This window comes from Xyrauchen texanus, chromosome 39 (assembly GCF_025860055.1).
Source record: "Xyrauchen texanus isolate HMW12.3.18 chromosome 39, RBS_HiC_50CHRs, whole genome shotgun sequence".
In the NCBI taxonomy this organism is placed as follows: domain Eukaryota; kingdom Metazoa; phylum Chordata; class Actinopteri; order Cypriniformes; family Catostomidae; genus Xyrauchen; species Xyrauchen texanus.
Genome location: NC_068314.1, coordinates 2214221 through 2233228, shown reverse-complemented (window position 1 = coordinate 2233228; position 19008 = coordinate 2214221). Strand labels below are relative to the sequence as shown.

The window sequence follows — 19008 nt, the reverse complement described above, 5'->3', positions numbered from 1 at the left end:
AATGCTAATTCAATTTACATGCAACTAAACAGCTACATTTTATAAAACTCATATATCAGTTTAATCTTCAATTATCGCATATGTGTTTTTCTTGTTTAACTCTGACTCACCCAGTTGTTCCAGTTCTACAGTTGTGTTGCTGAAAAACCTCCAGCAAACACTTGACACATATAAACTTTGCATGGAATGCAGCGCAGTTTTGCATTATTATTCATTAAAACAGTTTTTTGTCTCATGATTAATGGCACTTGGTTGTGAGCGCTCTCCGTTTCAGTTTGAAGTGATTGGAAACAATGACCGCTTAGAAAGAAAGGACATGTAAAGAAAATAGTGCACAACTGCGAACATAAATTATGAAAAATGTCGAGATAGAAAGCTCTCGCTCTCTCACACACAGTCAGCACACACACAAAGAGAGAGATGCCATATAAAGGTTTAAATGGCTTTTAATGGTAAATGAATGTATGACGACTGTAAAGAGCACATTAATATGAAAACTAAGGCAAATTTTGACATCACGCCAGACTCTCAGCCAGACGTCCAAAAAAAGGACAGGTTTGGATAAAAGAGGATGTGGTCACCTCTAGCACTTGACATTAACTTTTTTCACTGGTCGCTGTAGTTTTTAGTGTTAAACATTTATTGGAAAAAAAACTAAACTTCATCTTATCCGCTAAGACCATATGCCAATAAGAGTAAACAAAAATGGCCATTATGATGAATAATAATTCCATGTTCAGGGAAAATGTGGACAATTTGCATATCATTCAGGAACATTATGCCATTTTTGTACTTTGTAATTGTGGTGAAACTATAGAAGAAGCACATTTGAATATTTCATTTTTAATCTACTCAAGTAAAATGTATTACTATGATATATTTATATATATAAAAAAAAAATGCATTGGATTTTTTTTTTCTTGTACTGTAATTAGAGCAAGACCATCTTGGTCAACCAGAGAACAGCATGATTTGTCCACCAGCCAGACCAGCGCTATTGTATCACTAACCAACATAAACCAGCCTGGACCAGCATGAAATTCATGCTGGTTTATGCTGGATATTTCAGCAGGCATGTTTAATATTTACAAGATATTAATTCTGCTTTAAAAAATGTAAATACATAAAAAAGAAGTCGGCACAATAGCATAACAAGTCATTTTATTTGCAATTTTAGAAGTAAAACTGAGTTTTAAAGCTGCACCTACTAAAACTTTTCAAGATCTTTTTAAAAACCTGACATCTACAGAACTACCCTACTTTTACTTTCACTTTTTACATTCACATATGCTTTAAATCTGTTTACATTTGTTTTTGAGTTGAGTTATGCAAATAGGGGCCTCAGTGAAACACAAGAGTCATCACAGGACAGGTCAGGACACAGCAAGTCAAATATTTTGGCATGGGTTCAGAAAAGGGTATACAACGCAGAGGGGTGCCATACAAAGGGAACAGACCTAAAGGGCAACACCTCAAACTCTGCGTCATGTTCGCCTTGAACATTCCCGAACAATGTGTGCAGGACGCATTATCCTGCTGAAAGAGGCCACTGCCATCAGGGAATGCCATGAAGGAGTGTACTTGATCCCTAACAATATTTAGGTAGGTAGCTTGTGTCAAATTGACATCCACATGAAAGCCCAGAAGCAGGGTTTCCCAGCAGAACATTGCCCAGAGCATCAAACTCCCACCACCAAGACTTCTTGAGTCAACTGTTTTTGGTTAATCTGTGTATGTCGGCTACTCTGAGTTCTTTTGGCTCTTTCAGTCTGTGCACTGCTGTGGGAATCACTGTGTTTCCATTCACAATACAACTGCACTCTGAAAACAAGAAGCTCACAGTAAAAAATATTCTGTATGACTTAAACTGAAGGACATCACTGAAGTCTCAGTTTGTCAGTGCTCATGAGAGTTTGAACAAACATTCCAGGAATTGGTATATGTCTGTTGATTTAGTTAGTTACACCACTGAATCGGGCTGTGTTTCCTCTGTTTCTTCACTCCTGCCAGCCTCCTGATCTTGTGTTTGTAGTAGAGGATTCATTTCTACTGTGTTCGGGTTCGATCCTGTGACTGCAGTTTCATCAGATCCTGCTACATTCTGAGTCTGAGACAAGACATGCATTTTAAACAGTATCTACACAACATCTCTCTGCTATTGGAGAATTGATCAATATCATGAAAGTAGGCCTATCTTCTATTTATTGCAGATGAGTGTTGTTGAGATGTGAGATATGATACGCACTTGACATGATTGTAGACACTTCTTGATCCCTGTGTGTTCAGAGCAGTGAAAAAAAGAGATATTTAGTATCTTGTTTAGAAATTGATCTAATTTAAAGCACATGAACAAAACATATCACATATCACATTTATCACACAATGAATTAATCTCATGTGTGATGTCAGATGTGTAGCAACATTTATCACACAAGTATCACTATAATTCTCCTTCTGTCACTCACTCGACGTTGTGTCGATATAGTGACACTAGGGGTCACTCTTGGGAGCCCCAAACACCTCAGATCTATGTGAAAAGGCCAATAAGAATTGGCTATTGGAATTTGCATGCTAATAAAAGCAGCTGGCTCACAACCACTCATTCATACTTTTTCTTCGGAGCTGAGCGGTTGTGTTCAGCGAGCTGAATACCTCTGCTGGTCCATTGACCTCTAAGAAGTGAATTGCTGTTGGATATATGGCGCATTTCAGTGGCTTTCCCTCCTTCTGCAGTGGTTGCTGCACTTCGACAGCCTAAGAGCATATATATTCCAGCAAAAGAGTATATTTTCTCTAATTGAGCAACACATTGATGTGAACGTCTTTTTAAATACATCCTTCCGTCTCTGTGTAGTTTCTGGGTGCAGTCATTATCTCTCCACCTCTGATGGCCACGATTGCTGCCTCAAGTTTCTGGGCCCTAATAATGTTGAGGAACCTCAAGTTCATGGATGCTTCATGTTCTCATTGCGAGACCATGACCATGACAATGTTAGGGTCGCTGCTTTCTTTCTTCTGGGGGAAAGCCACTTCAGTCTTCCCCCACACCAGAGCTTCTACCTATGGGTACGAGGCCAGCCCGGTTGACGCTGGAGGCGATTTGGGGGCTCCAATGGGTTTGGTTCCGCTGGTTATCCCCCACAAAGCACTCATTCCCCAGCATGCACGCTTGTTCATTCCGGTCCAGTTCTTGAATGAGACAGGCAGCTCGCCTCAGTGCCAGCCTGATGTCTCTTTCAGAGCTCGCAAGATGGATGAAATTTAGATTGCTGAATCGGAGCAGACAGCAGATGCACTGTCATGGCAGGTGACACTCAGGGACGAGTGGAGACTCCACTCCCAGGTGGTCCAGCTGATTTGGAGTCGATTCGGCAAAGCACAAGTAGACCTGTTTGCTTCCCGGGAATCCTCTCACTGCCCAATCTGGTACTCCCTGACAGGAGCTCCCTTCAGGACAGACGTGCTGGCACACAGCTGGCCCCGGGGGCTGGGCAAATATGCATTCCCCAATGAGCAGACTCTGTGCAAGGTCAGGATAGATGAGAAACAAGTCACCCTCATGGCATCATAAAGGACCACCCAGACTTGGTGGGTCCCCTGAGGGAGGATAGCCTCAAATTCCACTCACCAATTCTCATTGGCCTTTTCTCACAGATCTGAGGTGTTTGGGGCTCCCAAGAGCGACCCCCTAGTCTCACTACATCAACACAATGTCTTGTTCCCACCATCATGGAATGGAGGTTATGACAGTAACCGAGACGTTATGACAACATAACTTCCCAAAGTAGAGATAAAGGGTAAATAAACATGAGACTCACTAGATGCAAATTGTCCTGAAATCAGCACAGATAAGACAAACAGTCCTTCAGAGGGAAAAATAATGAATCTCAGATCCAGCACTGCACGATCACCATTAACTAATAACAAAAATTTTAATATTAGAGATAATATAATCATATACTGTGCTTGACAAAAAATTACCCTAAAAGAACAAGAGCTCATTAATGATCATATTAATGTTGTATGTAGTATAACTGCTACTAATAAATGTTGATAAATTGAGATTACATGATTACATGAACTGGTTTCTGGCTCAATATGAGACACCTCAATTATATATCTCTGTACAGTCACTCAGCAAAAACTAAAATGACCTTACTAATAGCCTATAAATAGGGAAGCCTGGGGCTTTCAAACATATACTTCAAAACCTTCTAAAATTAGAATATTTTTTGTGAATTTTTTCCTCCAAATTAGAATTTCAATATCATAATATTTTATCCACTACATGCTAAATAATTAAAGTGATTTAGTTGTTTTTGTTAAAAAGTAACCAAGACTTTAAAGTAAATGGCAATAAAAAATAAATAAAAAAAAACCCGATTAATATTTACAGGAGTAAAAACAAACTTGCCCTGGTCTCCCCTATGTCTTTCATGATCTTTATAAATTAGATGGAAACATTGTCTCAGTGGAATTGTATAAAACACAGTATAATGTTGTTGTGTTGTGTTAACTCACATGTTTTCAGTATCAGTTCTGTCATCAGTGTAACAGCGCTTATTAAAACAACACCAACTGATCCAAACAGGTACACAGGGACAAAACGATAAAAATCTGTAAAACAACGTTCAGAAATTGTTTCACGAAATCACCTTAGGCTTCACTATCATCACTACCCACTAAAATAAGGGTTTCAAAAGTACAACATTGACATTATTAAATGTAATTATTTTATTATAATCATTTGGAGAAAATTAGTCCACATTGACAAACACTATAGAAAAACACTGAATAACTAAAACCTTGTCATTATTCAAGAATACATGTACAATAATTTATGAATCTTCATTCATTTGACCTTTACTTTCTCAACAATTTGTTTGTCTTTGATCTGTGTGGTATATAATGTGATTTAAGCCCTTCATTTTTCTACAGCTCTTCTGACACTGATCCAGTGTATTCACATGTCAGCCTCTTCCATTAGAAATTACATTTAGAACATTTGGGACTGAAACAACAGTCACAAAACAGTTTCTTTTCTAAAAACAGTTCCCGGTCTGTCGCTCTCTCGACGTTGTGTCGGAGAAGCGACACTAGGGGTCTCTCTTGAGTGCTGAATATGCCTCTGATCTATGAAAAAAGGCCAATGAGAAGTTGGCAGACAGTATTTGCATACCCCGCCCCCGGACATACGGGTATAAAGGTGAGGAAATACGTCGAGTTCATTAAGAAATTTTCTTCGGAGCCGATGGTCGTGTATGCAGTCAGCTGCGAGTTACACACCTGTTCCTGTTCCTCTGACGCTGCTTGCTGTTGGATTCTACGGCGCACTACAGCGGCTTTCTCCTTCTCTGCACGGCAGTGCAATTTGCACCTGGGCGCTTCGACAGCGCAGTTAAAAGAGATATTTTCTCTAAAAGAGCAAATATACAGCTGGCGTTGAACGTCCTTTTCAGAACGCATCTTTTTAAAGACGTGATTCCGCCTCTGTAAAGTTTCTGGATGCGGTTGATTTCTCCCCACCTCTGACAGTCATAAAAGCTGCCTTGCGTGCCTGGGCTGCGATTACATGCAGGCAGCATTTTATGAATGGTCTATGTTCTCTGTGCGAGAACATAGCCATGACAGCATTGCGGTCGCGGCTTTCTTTTATCATGAGAGAAAGCCAATTCAGCCGCCCCCCACGCCTCGCCTCCTTCCTACGGGAATTGGGCAGGCGCCATGGGTGATGAAAGCGATTTGGGGACAATGACAGGCTCTGTTGACCGGATAAATCCCCTCGAACCACCTGCCTCCCCGGCACGCTTGCTTGCTTTCCGTCCGAGCTCGGGATGAATGCGACCCGCATTGCGGCCGGCCTGCCGGTCCCTTGAGCTCCCAGAATTGGATGATGACATCGCCACTGCATCGGAGAGAGACTGATGCTAATGACTCGTCTGGGCCGCCAACTTTGGGTCTGCGTGCCCAGTCTGAGCCTGACGCACATAGGTCCGATATGCTTAAAAATGCTCACACAAGAACACATTTAAACTTGCGTTCGGCATCTAGATTGGTTTGCAGCAGTAGACCTGAAGGACGCGTACTTCCACGTCTCAATTCTGCCTCGACACTTCGCGTTCAACGGCCAGGCATATCAGTACGAAGTCCTCCCCTTCGGCATGTCTCTGTCCCCTCGTGTCTTTACGAAAGTAGCAGAGGCAGCACTTGCCCCGCTACGAGAAGCTGGCATTCGCATACTCAATTGGCTCATTCTGGCCCGATCCTGAGAGTTACTATGCACTCACAGAGACCAGGTGCTCAGGCACCTCAGCCGTTTGGGGCTTCAGGTCAACTGAGAAATGAGCAAGCACGCCCCAGTTCAGAGCATCTCTTTTCTCGGCATGGAGTTAGACTCAGTCTCAATGTCAGCCCGCCTCGCCAACGAGTGCACGCAGTCAGTGCTAAAACCCCAGGCCATTGAACTGAATACTCTTCTGGCCTCATTTGACTTGGAAAGACTACACACCACAGCAACTCACAGGTCGGGCAACCAGCTGGACCTCATTTTTACACGTAACTGTACCACCTCTAATATTCTTGTTACACCTTTACATGTTTCTGATCACTACTTTGTTCAATTCAACATGATTCTCCCATCCATTGTAAAACCGACCCCACCTTTGGTTTCCTTTCGCCATAACCTCCGTTCCCTCTCACCCTCTCGCCTTTCCACTGATGTCTCTGCCTCTCTTCCCACAATAAATGTATTTTCCATGCTTGATGTGAACACTGCCACAGACACACTTAGCTCTACTTTAACAACCTGTCTAGACAACATCTGTCCTCTCTCCTCTAGACCAGCACGGACTACACCACCCAGCCCCTGGCTGTCTGACGTCCTTCGTGCACATCGGACTGATCTCAGGGCAGCTGAGAGGAGATGGCGGAAATCTAAAGATCCAGCTGATCTAGGTAAATATCAGCTTCTGCTCGCAACTTTTTCAAATAACGTTAAAACTGCAAAAACTTCATATTACCAGACCAAGATCAACAGCACCACAGACACTCGTAGCTTGTTTAGAACATTTAACACACTTCTCTGCCCTCCCCTCCACCACCTGACACATCACTGACAGCAGATATATTCAGCCACATTTTTTACTGATAAGGTTACAGCCATCAGCAATACATTCACAGCACCACACCCTGTCAAACACCTGGCTCCTGTATGCAACCCTTCTTTCCCTATGTTCTCTCCTTTAACTGACACTGAGGTCTCTAAACTCCTCCTCTCCAACCACCCCACAACCTGTTCCCTTGACCCCATTCCATCACACCTTCTCCAGGCCATCTCTCCGTCCATCCTACCGGCACTTACACACATAATTAACACATCCCTTCTTGCAGGCACTTTTCCCACTACATTTATGCAGGCTCGAGTAACCCCACTGCTGAAAAAACCTGCACTTAACCCCACACAGATAGAACACTACAGACCAGTCTCTCTCATCCCATTCATGGCAAAAACACTTGAAAGGGCAGTTTTCAATCAGATCTCCGCCTATCTCTCACAGAACAAGCTGCTGGATGACAATCAGTCGGGCTTCAAAAGTGGACACTCCACTGAGACTGCCCTGCTGTCTGTCATCGAGTCGCTGAGACAGGCGAGAGCTGAATCGAGATCATCCGTTCTGATTTTGCTGGACCTTTACATTTACATTTACATTTATGCATTTGGCAGACGCTTTTATCCAAAGCGACTTACAGTGCACTTATTACAGGGACAATCCCCCCGGAGCAACCTGGATAAAGTGTCTTGCTCAAGGACACAATGGTGGTGGCTGTGGGGATCGAACCAGTGATCTTCTGATTACCAGTTATGTGCTTTAGTCCACTACGCCACCACCACTCCTTTCTGCTGCCTTTGACACAGTCAACCATCAGATCCTACTCTCCACCCTCTCTAAACTGGGTATCACTGGAACTGTGCTTGACTGGTTCAACTCTTATCTCTCAGAAAGGTCCTTTGAGGTAGCATGGAGAGGGGAAGTATCCAAGCCACACAAGTTACTTACTGGGGTACCTCAGGGATCAGTGCTTGGGCCACTTCTCTTCTCCATATACACAACATCACTGGGACCCATCATCCAGTCACATGGTTTCTCTTACCACTGCTACGCTGATGACACGCAACTCTACTTGTCTTTCCAGCCCAACGACACCACAGTGACCGTTCGAATCGCTGCCTGTCTGGCAGACATCTCGGCCTGGATGAAGGAACACCACCTTCAACTCAACCCTGCCAAGACCGAACTCCTTGTCTTTCCAGCCAACCCTGCTGTTGAACACAACATCACCGTGCAGCTGGGTCCAACTACAGTTTCGCCTTCCAAAGCGGTCAGAAATCTAGGGGTAACCATTGATGATGGGCTAAATTTCTCAGACCACATTTCAAAAACTGCAAGATCTTGTAGATTTACACTCTACAATATCAGGAAGATAAGACCCTTCCTCTCTGTACATGCCACACAACTGCTCGTTCAGTCCCTTGTCATAACTAGACTGGACTACTGTAACGCTCTCATTGCAGGCCTTCCTGCATGTGCTATTAGACCTCTCAAAATGATCCAGAATGCAGCAGCACGTCTGGTCTTTAATGAACCTAAGAGAGCACATGTTACACCACTCTTTGTCTCTCTCCACTGGCTGCGGTTCATGCCCGTTTTAAATTCAAGGCCCTGATGCTGGCATATAAAACAGTCACTGGGTCTGCTCCAGCATACCTTAAAACATTTATGCAGAGCTACGTTCCCACCAGAAGCCTGCGGTCGGCTAAGGAGCGTCGCCTTGTCGAACCAAAACAAAGAGGCACCAGAACACTTTCCCGGACTTTCAGTTTCATCATACCACGGTGGTGGAATGACCTTCCCAACTCAATCCGGGAAGCTAACTCACTCTCTATCTTCAAAAAGCGGCTAAAAACACATCTTTTCCAAAAGCACTTAACCGGTCAATAAAAAAAAAAAAAAAAAAAAAAAATTATATATATTTACATTTCTTGTTGCACTTAATTCTGTTTTGTATACTATTATGATGATAGTGAAACTTTGTAATATGGCACTTTTTGTACCACTGTCTCCCTAAGATGATTCAGCTGATGTTCTTCCTCTTTTTGTAAGTCAGCTTTGGATAAAAGCGTCTGCCAAATGAATAAATGTAAATGTAAATGAATAAATCTAAAATGCCTTAAAGGGCCTTCAGAGACCCCACTTTGAGCCACTAGAATCAGTTGGACTCAGGGCCCTCAACCTAAAAGACTGCCCTGCTGATCGTGCTCGCCTCCATCAAGAGGGTCAGGGACCTGCAAGCGTTCTCTGTTAGCGACACTTGCCTGGAGTTCGGTCCGGCAGACACACACGTGATCCTAAGACCGCAACCGGGCTATGTGCCCAAGGTTCCTACCACATCCGTCAGAGACCAGGTAGTGAACCTGCAAGCGCTGCCCCGGGAGGAGGTAGACCCAGCCCCTTCGTTGCTGTGTCCGGTACGTGCTTTGCATACCTACTTGAACCTCACGCAGAGCTCTAGACGTTCTGAGCATCTCTTTGTCTTCTTTGGCGAACAGCAGAAAGGGAACGCTGTCTCTAAACAGAAGCTTTCCCACTGGGTCGTGGATGCCATTTCATTGGCCTATCACACCCAGGCTGTGCCCCCCCCACCCCTTTTGCGGGTCCGAGTACGCTCAACAAGGAGTGTTGCGTCCTCTTGGGCACTGGCCAGGGGCACCTCCCTAGCAGACATATGTAGAGCAGCGGGTTGGGCAACACCTAATACCCTTACTAGATTTCTACAATCTCAGGGTTGAGTCAGTATCGTCCTGTGTTTTCTCAGGTCCGAGCCGGTAGAACTTGGTAACATGCTGACGGACTGACTGGGTGGATCGCTTGCACCTAGCTCCCTTTCCCTTGGCAGAAGTAAAACTGTACACTTTCTCCCCCAGGAGATTCCGCATATTCGGATCCCTGGATGATTCCTCCCTAGCTCTTGTGGGTCCGCAGATCAGTGGAGGAAATCGCCGACCCAATCCACTGCGGGTACTTAATCTACCCTGTACTGGAATAGGTGCTCCACAGGGCAGGACTCCTATGTGGACTCCCCCTGTGTGTATTATCCGTGGTACACTTCCCTTACGAGTGGACCCGCGTCTCCCTTAGGCAGTCCCGGCTGCCCTCCGGCCGCCGTGTTGTAGCAACTCCCCCATCCTAGCGATGCTGGATCTACCACTGCGCCACATTCCACATGCCGCCTAAAAACCCATGTGAGGTATTCACCACTCTTACCTCCCCTTCCGGGCAGGAGTGGTCTCCACAGGGTGAGAAAGAATAGTAAACTGAAAGAATAGTAAACTGGGTAAGACCCCCTTCCCTCGATGCATGTAAGGGCCCCGGCCGTTTCTTGCTCTATGCGGAGAAACATAGAGAGAAAAGAGGCCCAGCCAGTTCCCAGGTTGGCAAGCATCGCCTTGTTCCCCTGTCTAGGGTAACCAGATGGATTCCGACGACTCTTTTGGGGCATTGGGGAAGGGTACGTGCAGTCTGACACAGCTGGTCGCCTTTGCACGTAAAATACCTGCCCGCTCTGGTGTCAGCATAACACGTACACGGCTCAGTGCATGGCGTGATTTAAATTGGACCCCTAGTGTCGCTTCTCCGACAAAACTTCGAGAGAGCGATAGACGGGGAACGTCTGGGTTACGGATGTAACCTCCATTTCCTGATGGAGGGAACAAGACGTTGTGTCTTCCCAGCCACGTCCTGAATGAACTCGACATATTTCCTCGCCTTTATACCCGTATGTCCGAGGGCGGGGTATGCAAATACTGTCTGCCAACTTCTCATTGGCCTTTTTTCATAGATCAGAGGCATATTCGGCACTCAAGAGAGACACCTAGTGTCGCTTCTCCGACACAACGTCTCGTTCCCTCCATCAGGGAACGGAGGTTACATCCGTAACCTAGACATTTTCCTTTGAAATACATAAAAACAAAAGAATAAGTTTAATACTACTGCCTCTGAATTAATTAATGAACCATGAACCATTCATGTCTTCATGCCACTCAATGTACTCAAACTAATACAGGTGAAGTTGCACACTTAAGTAGTAAAACATCACACAGAGAAGATTATCAAAGTCAATGATCTATACTGTACCATGAGCAATAAAAATATAATAGGGATCTGTAAACTTCATAATTATCCAGAGTATTTGCAGAAACACAATCACACAGGCCCATCCAATAGGATCTATATCAGAAAAAGAGAAAAATGAAGCATTTCTTCATTACAATTTCTTTAAAGTGCCTAATTTACAGTACAGTCCAATATTTGTATTCTTAACTTAAGTGGCTTTTTCAGTGTTATATGAAGTACCCAATCATCATACTTAAGTAAAGGTAAAGATACTTTCATGGAAATTGACTCAAGTAAAAGTTAAAAATATGATAAAAATACTTGAGTAAAAGTATTAATGTAAGTGATTTTAGGTAGAGATCTGCAGAGGCCTTAAAATGATCCCAAACCTGATCCACGTGACCCGACCGGTACCATCAGGTTTTAAGCCAGAACCCGACCCAAACCTGCTCACTCTCTTTATAATTTCTTCTCTAAGTAATATGCTGTATGTAAGCATCATGAATAACATTCATAGCAGTATAATAACAGTAAATACACACAGGCAATTAACATAACATGGCAAGGTGGCCCCTCAGCACACCAGAGAAGACAAAAAAAACGTTAGAGAAAATGGAAGCAACCACCTAAAAAAAAGTATTTCACACCCCTTGTGGCCCAAGGTTTGTAACCAGCAGAGCAACGCAAGATCACACATAATGTATGTACAATGGGTCCATGCATTGGCCAAGCGCTCGCATCTATTTGCTTGAAGTATGTTTCGGCCCTAAGAGCACGTGTGTGAAAACAAGTTCTGTAGGCCGATTTATTGTTAAATTAATTACAAACCCAAATCGAAGTAATTTGTGAAAAACTGACCGAACCCAGCCAGAAACTCGATGTGTTTTTGGGTCCCGTCATGCCCAGGTCGGGTTGTAGACCTCTAATATTTAATATTAAAAGTGTAAGGAAATAGCTTTGATCAATTCAAAAGAATCAAAATGATCAAAAGTTTTGACTCAAATTATTGCTTTCCAAATAGATTTGCTAAATGTATCGTTCAGTCCGCTCTTTAAACTGATTTGACAGATTCAAAAGAATCAAATTGACCAAAACATTTGTACTCAAACTATTCGCTAAATGAATCCTTCAGTCCATTCTTTGAACAGACTTGAAAAATTCAAAAGTCAAATTGATAAAAAGATTAGACTCATACAATTATTTTCTGAATAGATTTGCAAGATGAATTCTTCAGTCTGCCCTTTGAACTGATTTGATCGATTCAAAATAATCAAATTGTCAAAAGATTAGACTCAAAATATTTGTATAATGAATCGTTCAGTCCACACTTTGAACCATTTTGACAGATTCAAAAGATTCAAATTGGTCAAAGGATTAGACTCAAACTATTATTTTACTAATCGCTAATAGTTCAGTACGTTCTTTGAACTGATTTGACAGATTCAAACGAACCTAATTGATCAAAAGATTCGACTCAAATGATTCTTTCGCAAATCAGACACCACCTTCACCGAGCCGCGTGCAGATTACATTTGAAGCTGTGTTTATTTAATTGAAAGTAACAAAAGGGTCTGTAGAAGTATATATGAGAAAAATTTAAAATTTTCTCTTCAAAATGTAGTGAAGTAAAATACTTGAGTAAAGCTGAGTAAAGTTCCTGATGCTACACAAATATCATCATACCTTTTTCCTTTTCCGTTGTCATGATGAAAAAAACAATCATTACGCCATTCATCACTAATATGACAATTATCCACTGTGTCCTTATGACTGATTCTGAAACTGAAAAAGATAAAAGTGTGAGAATGATTTCATTCATCAAACTCTTTCTAACAGAAATAGCGCTTAAAAGGTGTTTAAAATTGCCAATACCATTCTATGTGAAAATGATCAGATAGGCCTAAAAGAGAAAACATCTCATTTTTATGAGAAAATGTCTCTTGAATATCAATCATGTGTTCGAAATCCAAACAAACTTGGAAGAAAATACTTACAGCCAAGCCTGTAGCATTTATAAAACAATGTGTCATTTGTCATTGTTATCATCACTGGTAAAACTGCAACAATGAAAAGTCCTAAAAACAGGAGGTATTGAAATAATTAGTTGATAAATGTTGGATGTTACTGCCAGATTCACAGCTGATTGTTGATTTGAAAATAATTTTTGTGTGTTTGAGTGTTCCCTTTACAAAAAGCTTCACTATGATGCTGCGCTTTGCTAAGTGTTTTTGGGAACAATCCTGCATTGTGACCAGCTGTGAATATGTGTGTAACACGTCAATGAACATTGACCAGAATGTATAGCCTTGGCTGGTGAGATCATTAGATGCACCTGTGGCCAGGCTATAAATAGACGAGTCACCAGCGTGTCATCAGATCCGTTTTCTTCAGAGCAAACTGCTGTGTGTCTCACAAGCCTGTCAGAAACTTTCTTTCCTCTGCTAGGATTTAGAATTTGTTAGGCAGTGCACAGTGAACCTTTTCTCCTTTACCTCTTTCTATATATATATATATTAAATAGAAAAGAAAAAGGTGAAAAAATTTCAATTTTGTTTTGTTTGTTTGGGGGAAGAGCATGCTGCCAGGCTGGGTAGCGGTCTTAAGTGGTCGTCCAGCTCAAGGGGATGGGAGGGTCATCAGCTCGGTTGTCACAGTAACTGTCTCGAGTTGATGGTGGTATTTCTGGCCCTGAAATACTTCCTCCAGAGGCTACCATGTCTTGGTGCAGGTGGGCAATACAGCGGTAGTCTCTTACATAAACCATCAAGGAGGTCCACGTTCACGTCAGCTACATTTCTGGCACGTCGGATTCTCCTTGGGGCCCAGTGCAAGCCCCTGTCATTCAGGGCAGTTTATATCCCTGGATGCCCGTATGTGGGAGCAGATTTACTGTCCAGACAGAAAATACCGACAGGTGAGTGGAAACTCCAACCCTAGGTAGTGGAACAAATCTGGGTGAGATTTTTCAGGGTAGAAGAGTACATCTTCGCCTCTATGAACAGCGCAATGTCTCCTCTAATTCTCCCTGAGTCACCCAGCCCCCCCCGGGTCTGGACGTGATGGCGCATACATGGCCCTGAATGCGTCTGTATGCGTTTTTCCCCGGTCTTGGCCAGAGTTCGCCAGCAAGGGTCTTGCCTCTTACTGATAGCGCCGCGCTGGCCGAACAGGGTATGGTTCTCGGAGCTAATATCTCTCCTCGACGGCTCGCCTTGGGCGATTCCGGATAGGAGGGACCATCTGTCTCAGGCGCATGGGATGATATTTCATCCCCGGCCCGAATTGTGGAAACTTCATGTTTGGCCCCTGAAGGGTACCAACTGAGGGACACAGGGCTGTCACCTGAGGGTATCAAGAACATTCTTAGTGCTAGGGCTCCCTCTACCAGAAGAATCTACACCAATAAATGGGGTGTCTTCGAAAAGTGGTGCAGTTCACATGGTGCAGATCCAGTTAACTGCCAAATTGTTTCAGTTCTGGACTTTCTGCAGGAACAACTGTCAGCAGGAATATGCCCCGCTACTCTCAGGGTTTATGTGGCCGCCATTTCGGCTTGCCACGCCTTGATGGATGGGGTGCCTTTGGGGAGGCATCCTCTACTCGCTGGCTACATTCGTGGAGCCATGTGACTGAGGCCTCCTGTTAGGACCAGAACTCCTTCATGGGACTTAGCAATAGTCCTGCAGGGTCTGGTTGAGACCCCCTTTGAACCTCTCTAGAGTCAGCGTCTGATAGACTTCTGACTCTCAAGATGGTCTTTCTTATGGCGATTACCTCTCTTAAGAGGATTGTGGATCTACAGGCTCTGTATGTTTTGCCGGCCTGTTTAGAATTTGCCCCAGGTATGGCCAAAGCTATTCTGCATCCTCATCCTGACTACTTTCCTAAGGTGCCTTTTTCGACACTACATCCTGTCACTCTGGAAGCCTTCTGCTCTAACGCCAGAGCAGGACTCTGCCCAGTCCGTGCCCTTCAGACTCATGTCCACCGCACTAGCCAGTGGCGTAAGTCAGGGCAATTATTTTTCTGATATGGGGGCCGCAACAGGGGGGCAGCCGCTACCAAGCAGACTATGTCACATTGGGTGAGGGATGCTATTGCCCTGGCCTATGAGGCGCGTGGTCAAGCTTCGCCAGTAGGTGTCAGGGCTCACTCCACCAGAGGGGTCGCCTCCTTTAAAGCCTTGGCTAGAGGGGTCCCTCTGCAGCAGGTTTGTGATGCGGCAGGCTGGTCCTCTCCGCACATATTCATCAGATTTTATTGTTTGGATGTTCATGCTACTCCAGGCTCTTATGTCCTTGAGTCGACATCTCAAGCTCATGCCTGAACAAGTTTGTGAGGCGGCAGGCTGGTCCTCTCTGCACACGTTCATCAAACTTTATGGGTTAGATGTTTTTGCTACTCCGGACTCTTACGTCCTTGAGTCGACATCTCAAGCTCACGTCTGAACAAGTTTGTGATGTGTCAGGCTGGTCCTCTCTGCACACATTCGTCAAATTTTATGGTTTAGATGTTTATGCTACTCCGGGCTCTTACGTCCTTGAGTCGACATCTCAAGCTCATGTCTGAGACCTTTCGCGTTCTTGTGAGCACACTTCACAACCGTCGGGGTCCTGACAGCCCCAGTGTGGCGGCGTGGGTATTGGGTTCCCAAAAGTGCTTAGCAAAGCACAGCATCATAGTGAAGCTTTTTGTAAAGGGAATGTCTCACTTAAAAAAGCGGAACGAGATGCTGTGCTTCTTTGCCGCACTGAGACGTCCCAGGACTGCTCTTCAGAAAAAGATATCTGATGACACGCTGGTGACGCGTCGGAATTTATAGCCTCGGCTGGTGAGATCATTAGATGCACCTGTGGCCAGGCTATACATTTCGGTCAATGTTCATTGACATGTTACACACATATTCACAGCTGGTCACAATGCAGGATTGTTCCCAAAAGCGCTTAGCAAAGCTCAGCATCTCTTTTTTCAGGGAACAAGGGTTACGTACGTAACCTGAGATGTTTTAATGTGACAGTTAGAGTAATCAACATGTTTCTTTTTAATGTGAAAGCATAGAACCAACTCCATTAAACTGCAAATGAATGTGAACACACCTCCTTTGGCTGCTCCAATTGTGTAGAATAGAAGGATGAATTGTAATGTAGGCAGAAAATCAAAGATCAAATAGGCCACAATGTCAAATATATCAATTATCCGTCCTTTTGTCTGTCCAATCTTTGCAACTAAAACTACATAGGAAATATTTTCAATAATTAGGATCCAAATGTTTTATTCAGTTTTAAAGTTATTATCATGGCAGTTTTTAATAACAGAATTTGCAGTGACAATAAACAGCAAAATAAAAACAAGAGTAGTATTCAACTGAATCCATCATGTGCCTGTAAAATGTATCATTCATAATAACATATGTTATTAATGTGATAAACTTTCATGGCATAATTTTTGCTATACAGTGAAAGTGAATGGTGAATGAGGCAACCATTCTTTCACCTTTTCTGGACCATGTAAGGAAGTCATAACTCAATGGTGAGTAAATAATTGTAAAATCTCTGAGCAAAATGCTGTTGATGTTACTGAGTTTAAATTGTGTCTGAAATAAAATGCAGGAATGTCCTGCAAATATGTTATATAAATTGGATGATAAATGAATTAAAACAAGAACAAATAACCCCATGATTATTCGTTCAGACTGGGGACAAAATGCAGTCAGTTTGGGGTAGGACCCCCACCCTCAAACACAATTATGGGGGAACAAATTGCTCCAAATGTGTCTTCAAACTAGAAATTAGATATTAACTGAAGCTATTCAGTATGACGGAGCAACTCTGCTACTCAAATCAACCACTAAATAAATCCATCTCTAGAATATGTGTTGCTCTTATGTCAAATCAACCTTAAGTTGAGCCAAACAAATCCAAAAACAGATGGGAGCAGGGTTTGCGGGTAAGAATAGATAGTGAAGTGGGGGGTGATCTATGTAAAGACGTGTTATATTAACTTTAAATTCTATGTATAGATTCCTTTATTAATTTCCTTTATTAGCTCTATTACACCACCCAGATTAGGCTACACAAATTTAACAATAGTATCTCACCCCTCTGCTTTAGATGTGGCACAGGAGGAGGAAACATTTTACATTCTACTTGGTCATACCCTAAAGTAAATACATTTTGGAAATGGGTATGTGATATTACATTTAAGATTAACGGAATTGTCTTTCCAATGGATCCAGAAATATGCTTGCTTTTACTAACTCTAATCTTAGACACTGTCATGTTATAAAGCTTACAGAAATTGTATTACTAATTGACAAAAATGTTTAGCATTAAAATGGAAGTCAGACATTGACATTCCAATTGAAATATGGATCAGAATTCAACAGCTGTATACCCTTAAACAAATATAACATATTGGTAAAGTAACAAGAACAAAAAATTCTATACATTTGGCAGCCTTTTGTTCATTTTTTGAAAAAAATGGCACTTGAACAATTTGATTGAATGTTGTATACGTGTTTTATTTTGTACTCCTTTCCTTTTATGTGTGTGTGTGTGTGTGTGTGTGTGTGTGTGTGTGTGTGTGTGTGTGTGTGTGTGTGTATTTTGGGTGTTTTTTTCTTCCATTTCTTATTTTGTGCTATGTGTTGTCTTGATATTGTATTGTTAAAAAAATTAAATAAAATAAAAAATAAAATTCTCAAAAAAAAAAAGAAAATTGTGTGTATGAAACAAACATTGCAAATGTGATCAAACACAGTTTCATATCATTTACTCAATGTCACTGGTGCATGATGATGTATGGAACAGAATCATACAGACAAACTTACCGTAAGTGATTCTGATGAAGCAGTACAGAAGCATTATTCCAAAGAGGACTGTTATGAAGATTCGATCAAACTCTGCATAATTCAGACGTTTTTCCAATGCAGATTTAAAAAGAGCTGAAAGAAAGCAGGATATAAAACACACTTTGCATTTAAGCAGCTTTTTATGACAGTCTTTCTCTAGTAAAACAGGTCTTATTAATGTAAAATAATGACATCTGCTTAAAGAACTACAGCACACAACATGACACATTAAACTATTCAAGTGAATTCATTAAAATCTGAAAGTCACCGTTTATGCTCAATTGTTAATCTACACAATTGTATTGACATGACAATGACTTTTGAGTGATGTTGGAATTTATTTACCTGAATAAACAACAACTGAGAGAATATCATATTCTGCAACATAACTGTGATACATAATCAGGTTTCTAATGTGGTCTGTAAAACAGATGAGATATAATTGCTATGATAATAATATCACACAAAACACCATCACACTGAAACATTCTATTTCATGAGTTCTCCCATATAATCTTTGAGTGATAAAGGGTAAAGGTATGTGGGTTGCTGTCCGCAAAGAAGGGGCTCGAGGAAGAGGCTCGACTCAAGCCTCTAAATGTACCCCTCCCTTACTGGACTACTTTATATATAGAGGGAGCTACTGGCAGGAACAATTAGATGATTGCACAAGGAGAAGGGGAGGTAGAGGGAGGTAAGTGGCGACTTATATACTCAGCAGCCTGCAGGTTGACTGGCAGATTAGATGAGCAAGCTCCTCCAGAAATTTCGTTTAATAACTCCATTTAATTGAAAAATAATTCAGCTTTATTTTGGCAAATCACTGACAGATGATAGTTAGCATTCATATCCTAATCTCCAAACAAACTGACACTCCTCAGAAAAGAACCATACTTGTAGCCTTGTAGTCTGTAATATATGGAGCAGCCCAGAACAACATTAGAGGTCTCAGTAAATAAAGAGCACAGCAACAGACTGTCTCGTTCA

The 19008-nt window shown here is 42.4% G+C and overlaps 2 protein-coding genes across 2 annotated transcripts in view; one reads left to right on the top strand and one right to left on the bottom strand.

Moving 5' to 3' along the window:
* Window positions 1-19008, top strand: part of LOC127632538 (guanine nucleotide-binding protein G(I)/G(S)/G(T) subunit beta-1-like) — a 285363-nt gene that overhangs the window by 70865 nt on the left and 195490 nt on the right. The window lies entirely within an intron of this gene.
* LOC127632539 (uncharacterized) lies at window positions 1151-18524 on the bottom strand. The gene is made up of 10 exons (XM_052111165.1): window positions 18367-18524; window positions 18001-18114; window positions 16268-16402; window positions 13166-13246; window positions 12855-12953; window positions 11193-11285; window positions 4522-4617; window positions 3819-3917; window positions 2246-2274; window positions 1151-2107 (listed from the first exon to the last, which is right to left on the bottom strand). Exons 1-10 carry the CDS (start codon window positions 18419-18421, stop codon window positions 1961-1963), a joined length of 948 nt encoding a protein of 315 aa, XP_051967125.1. The 5' UTR covers window positions 18422-18524; the 3' UTR covers window positions 1151-1960.

Bases quoted from the DNA above. Each gene is read 5' to 3' on its own strand.
- LOC127632539 (XM_052111165.1), bottom strand. From the start codon at position 18,421: ATGTATCACAGTTATGTTGCAGAATATGATATTCTCTCAGTTGTTGTT. The intron at 18,115-18,366 runs GTAAATAAATTC...GCTTTCTTTCAG, and splicing joins CTCAGTTGTTGTTTATTCAG to CTCTTTTTAAATCTGCATTG. The intron at 13,247-16,267 runs GTGTGTTCACAT...TCCTGTTTTTAG, and splicing joins AATTGGAGCAGCCAAAGGAG to GACTTTTCATTGTTGCAGTT.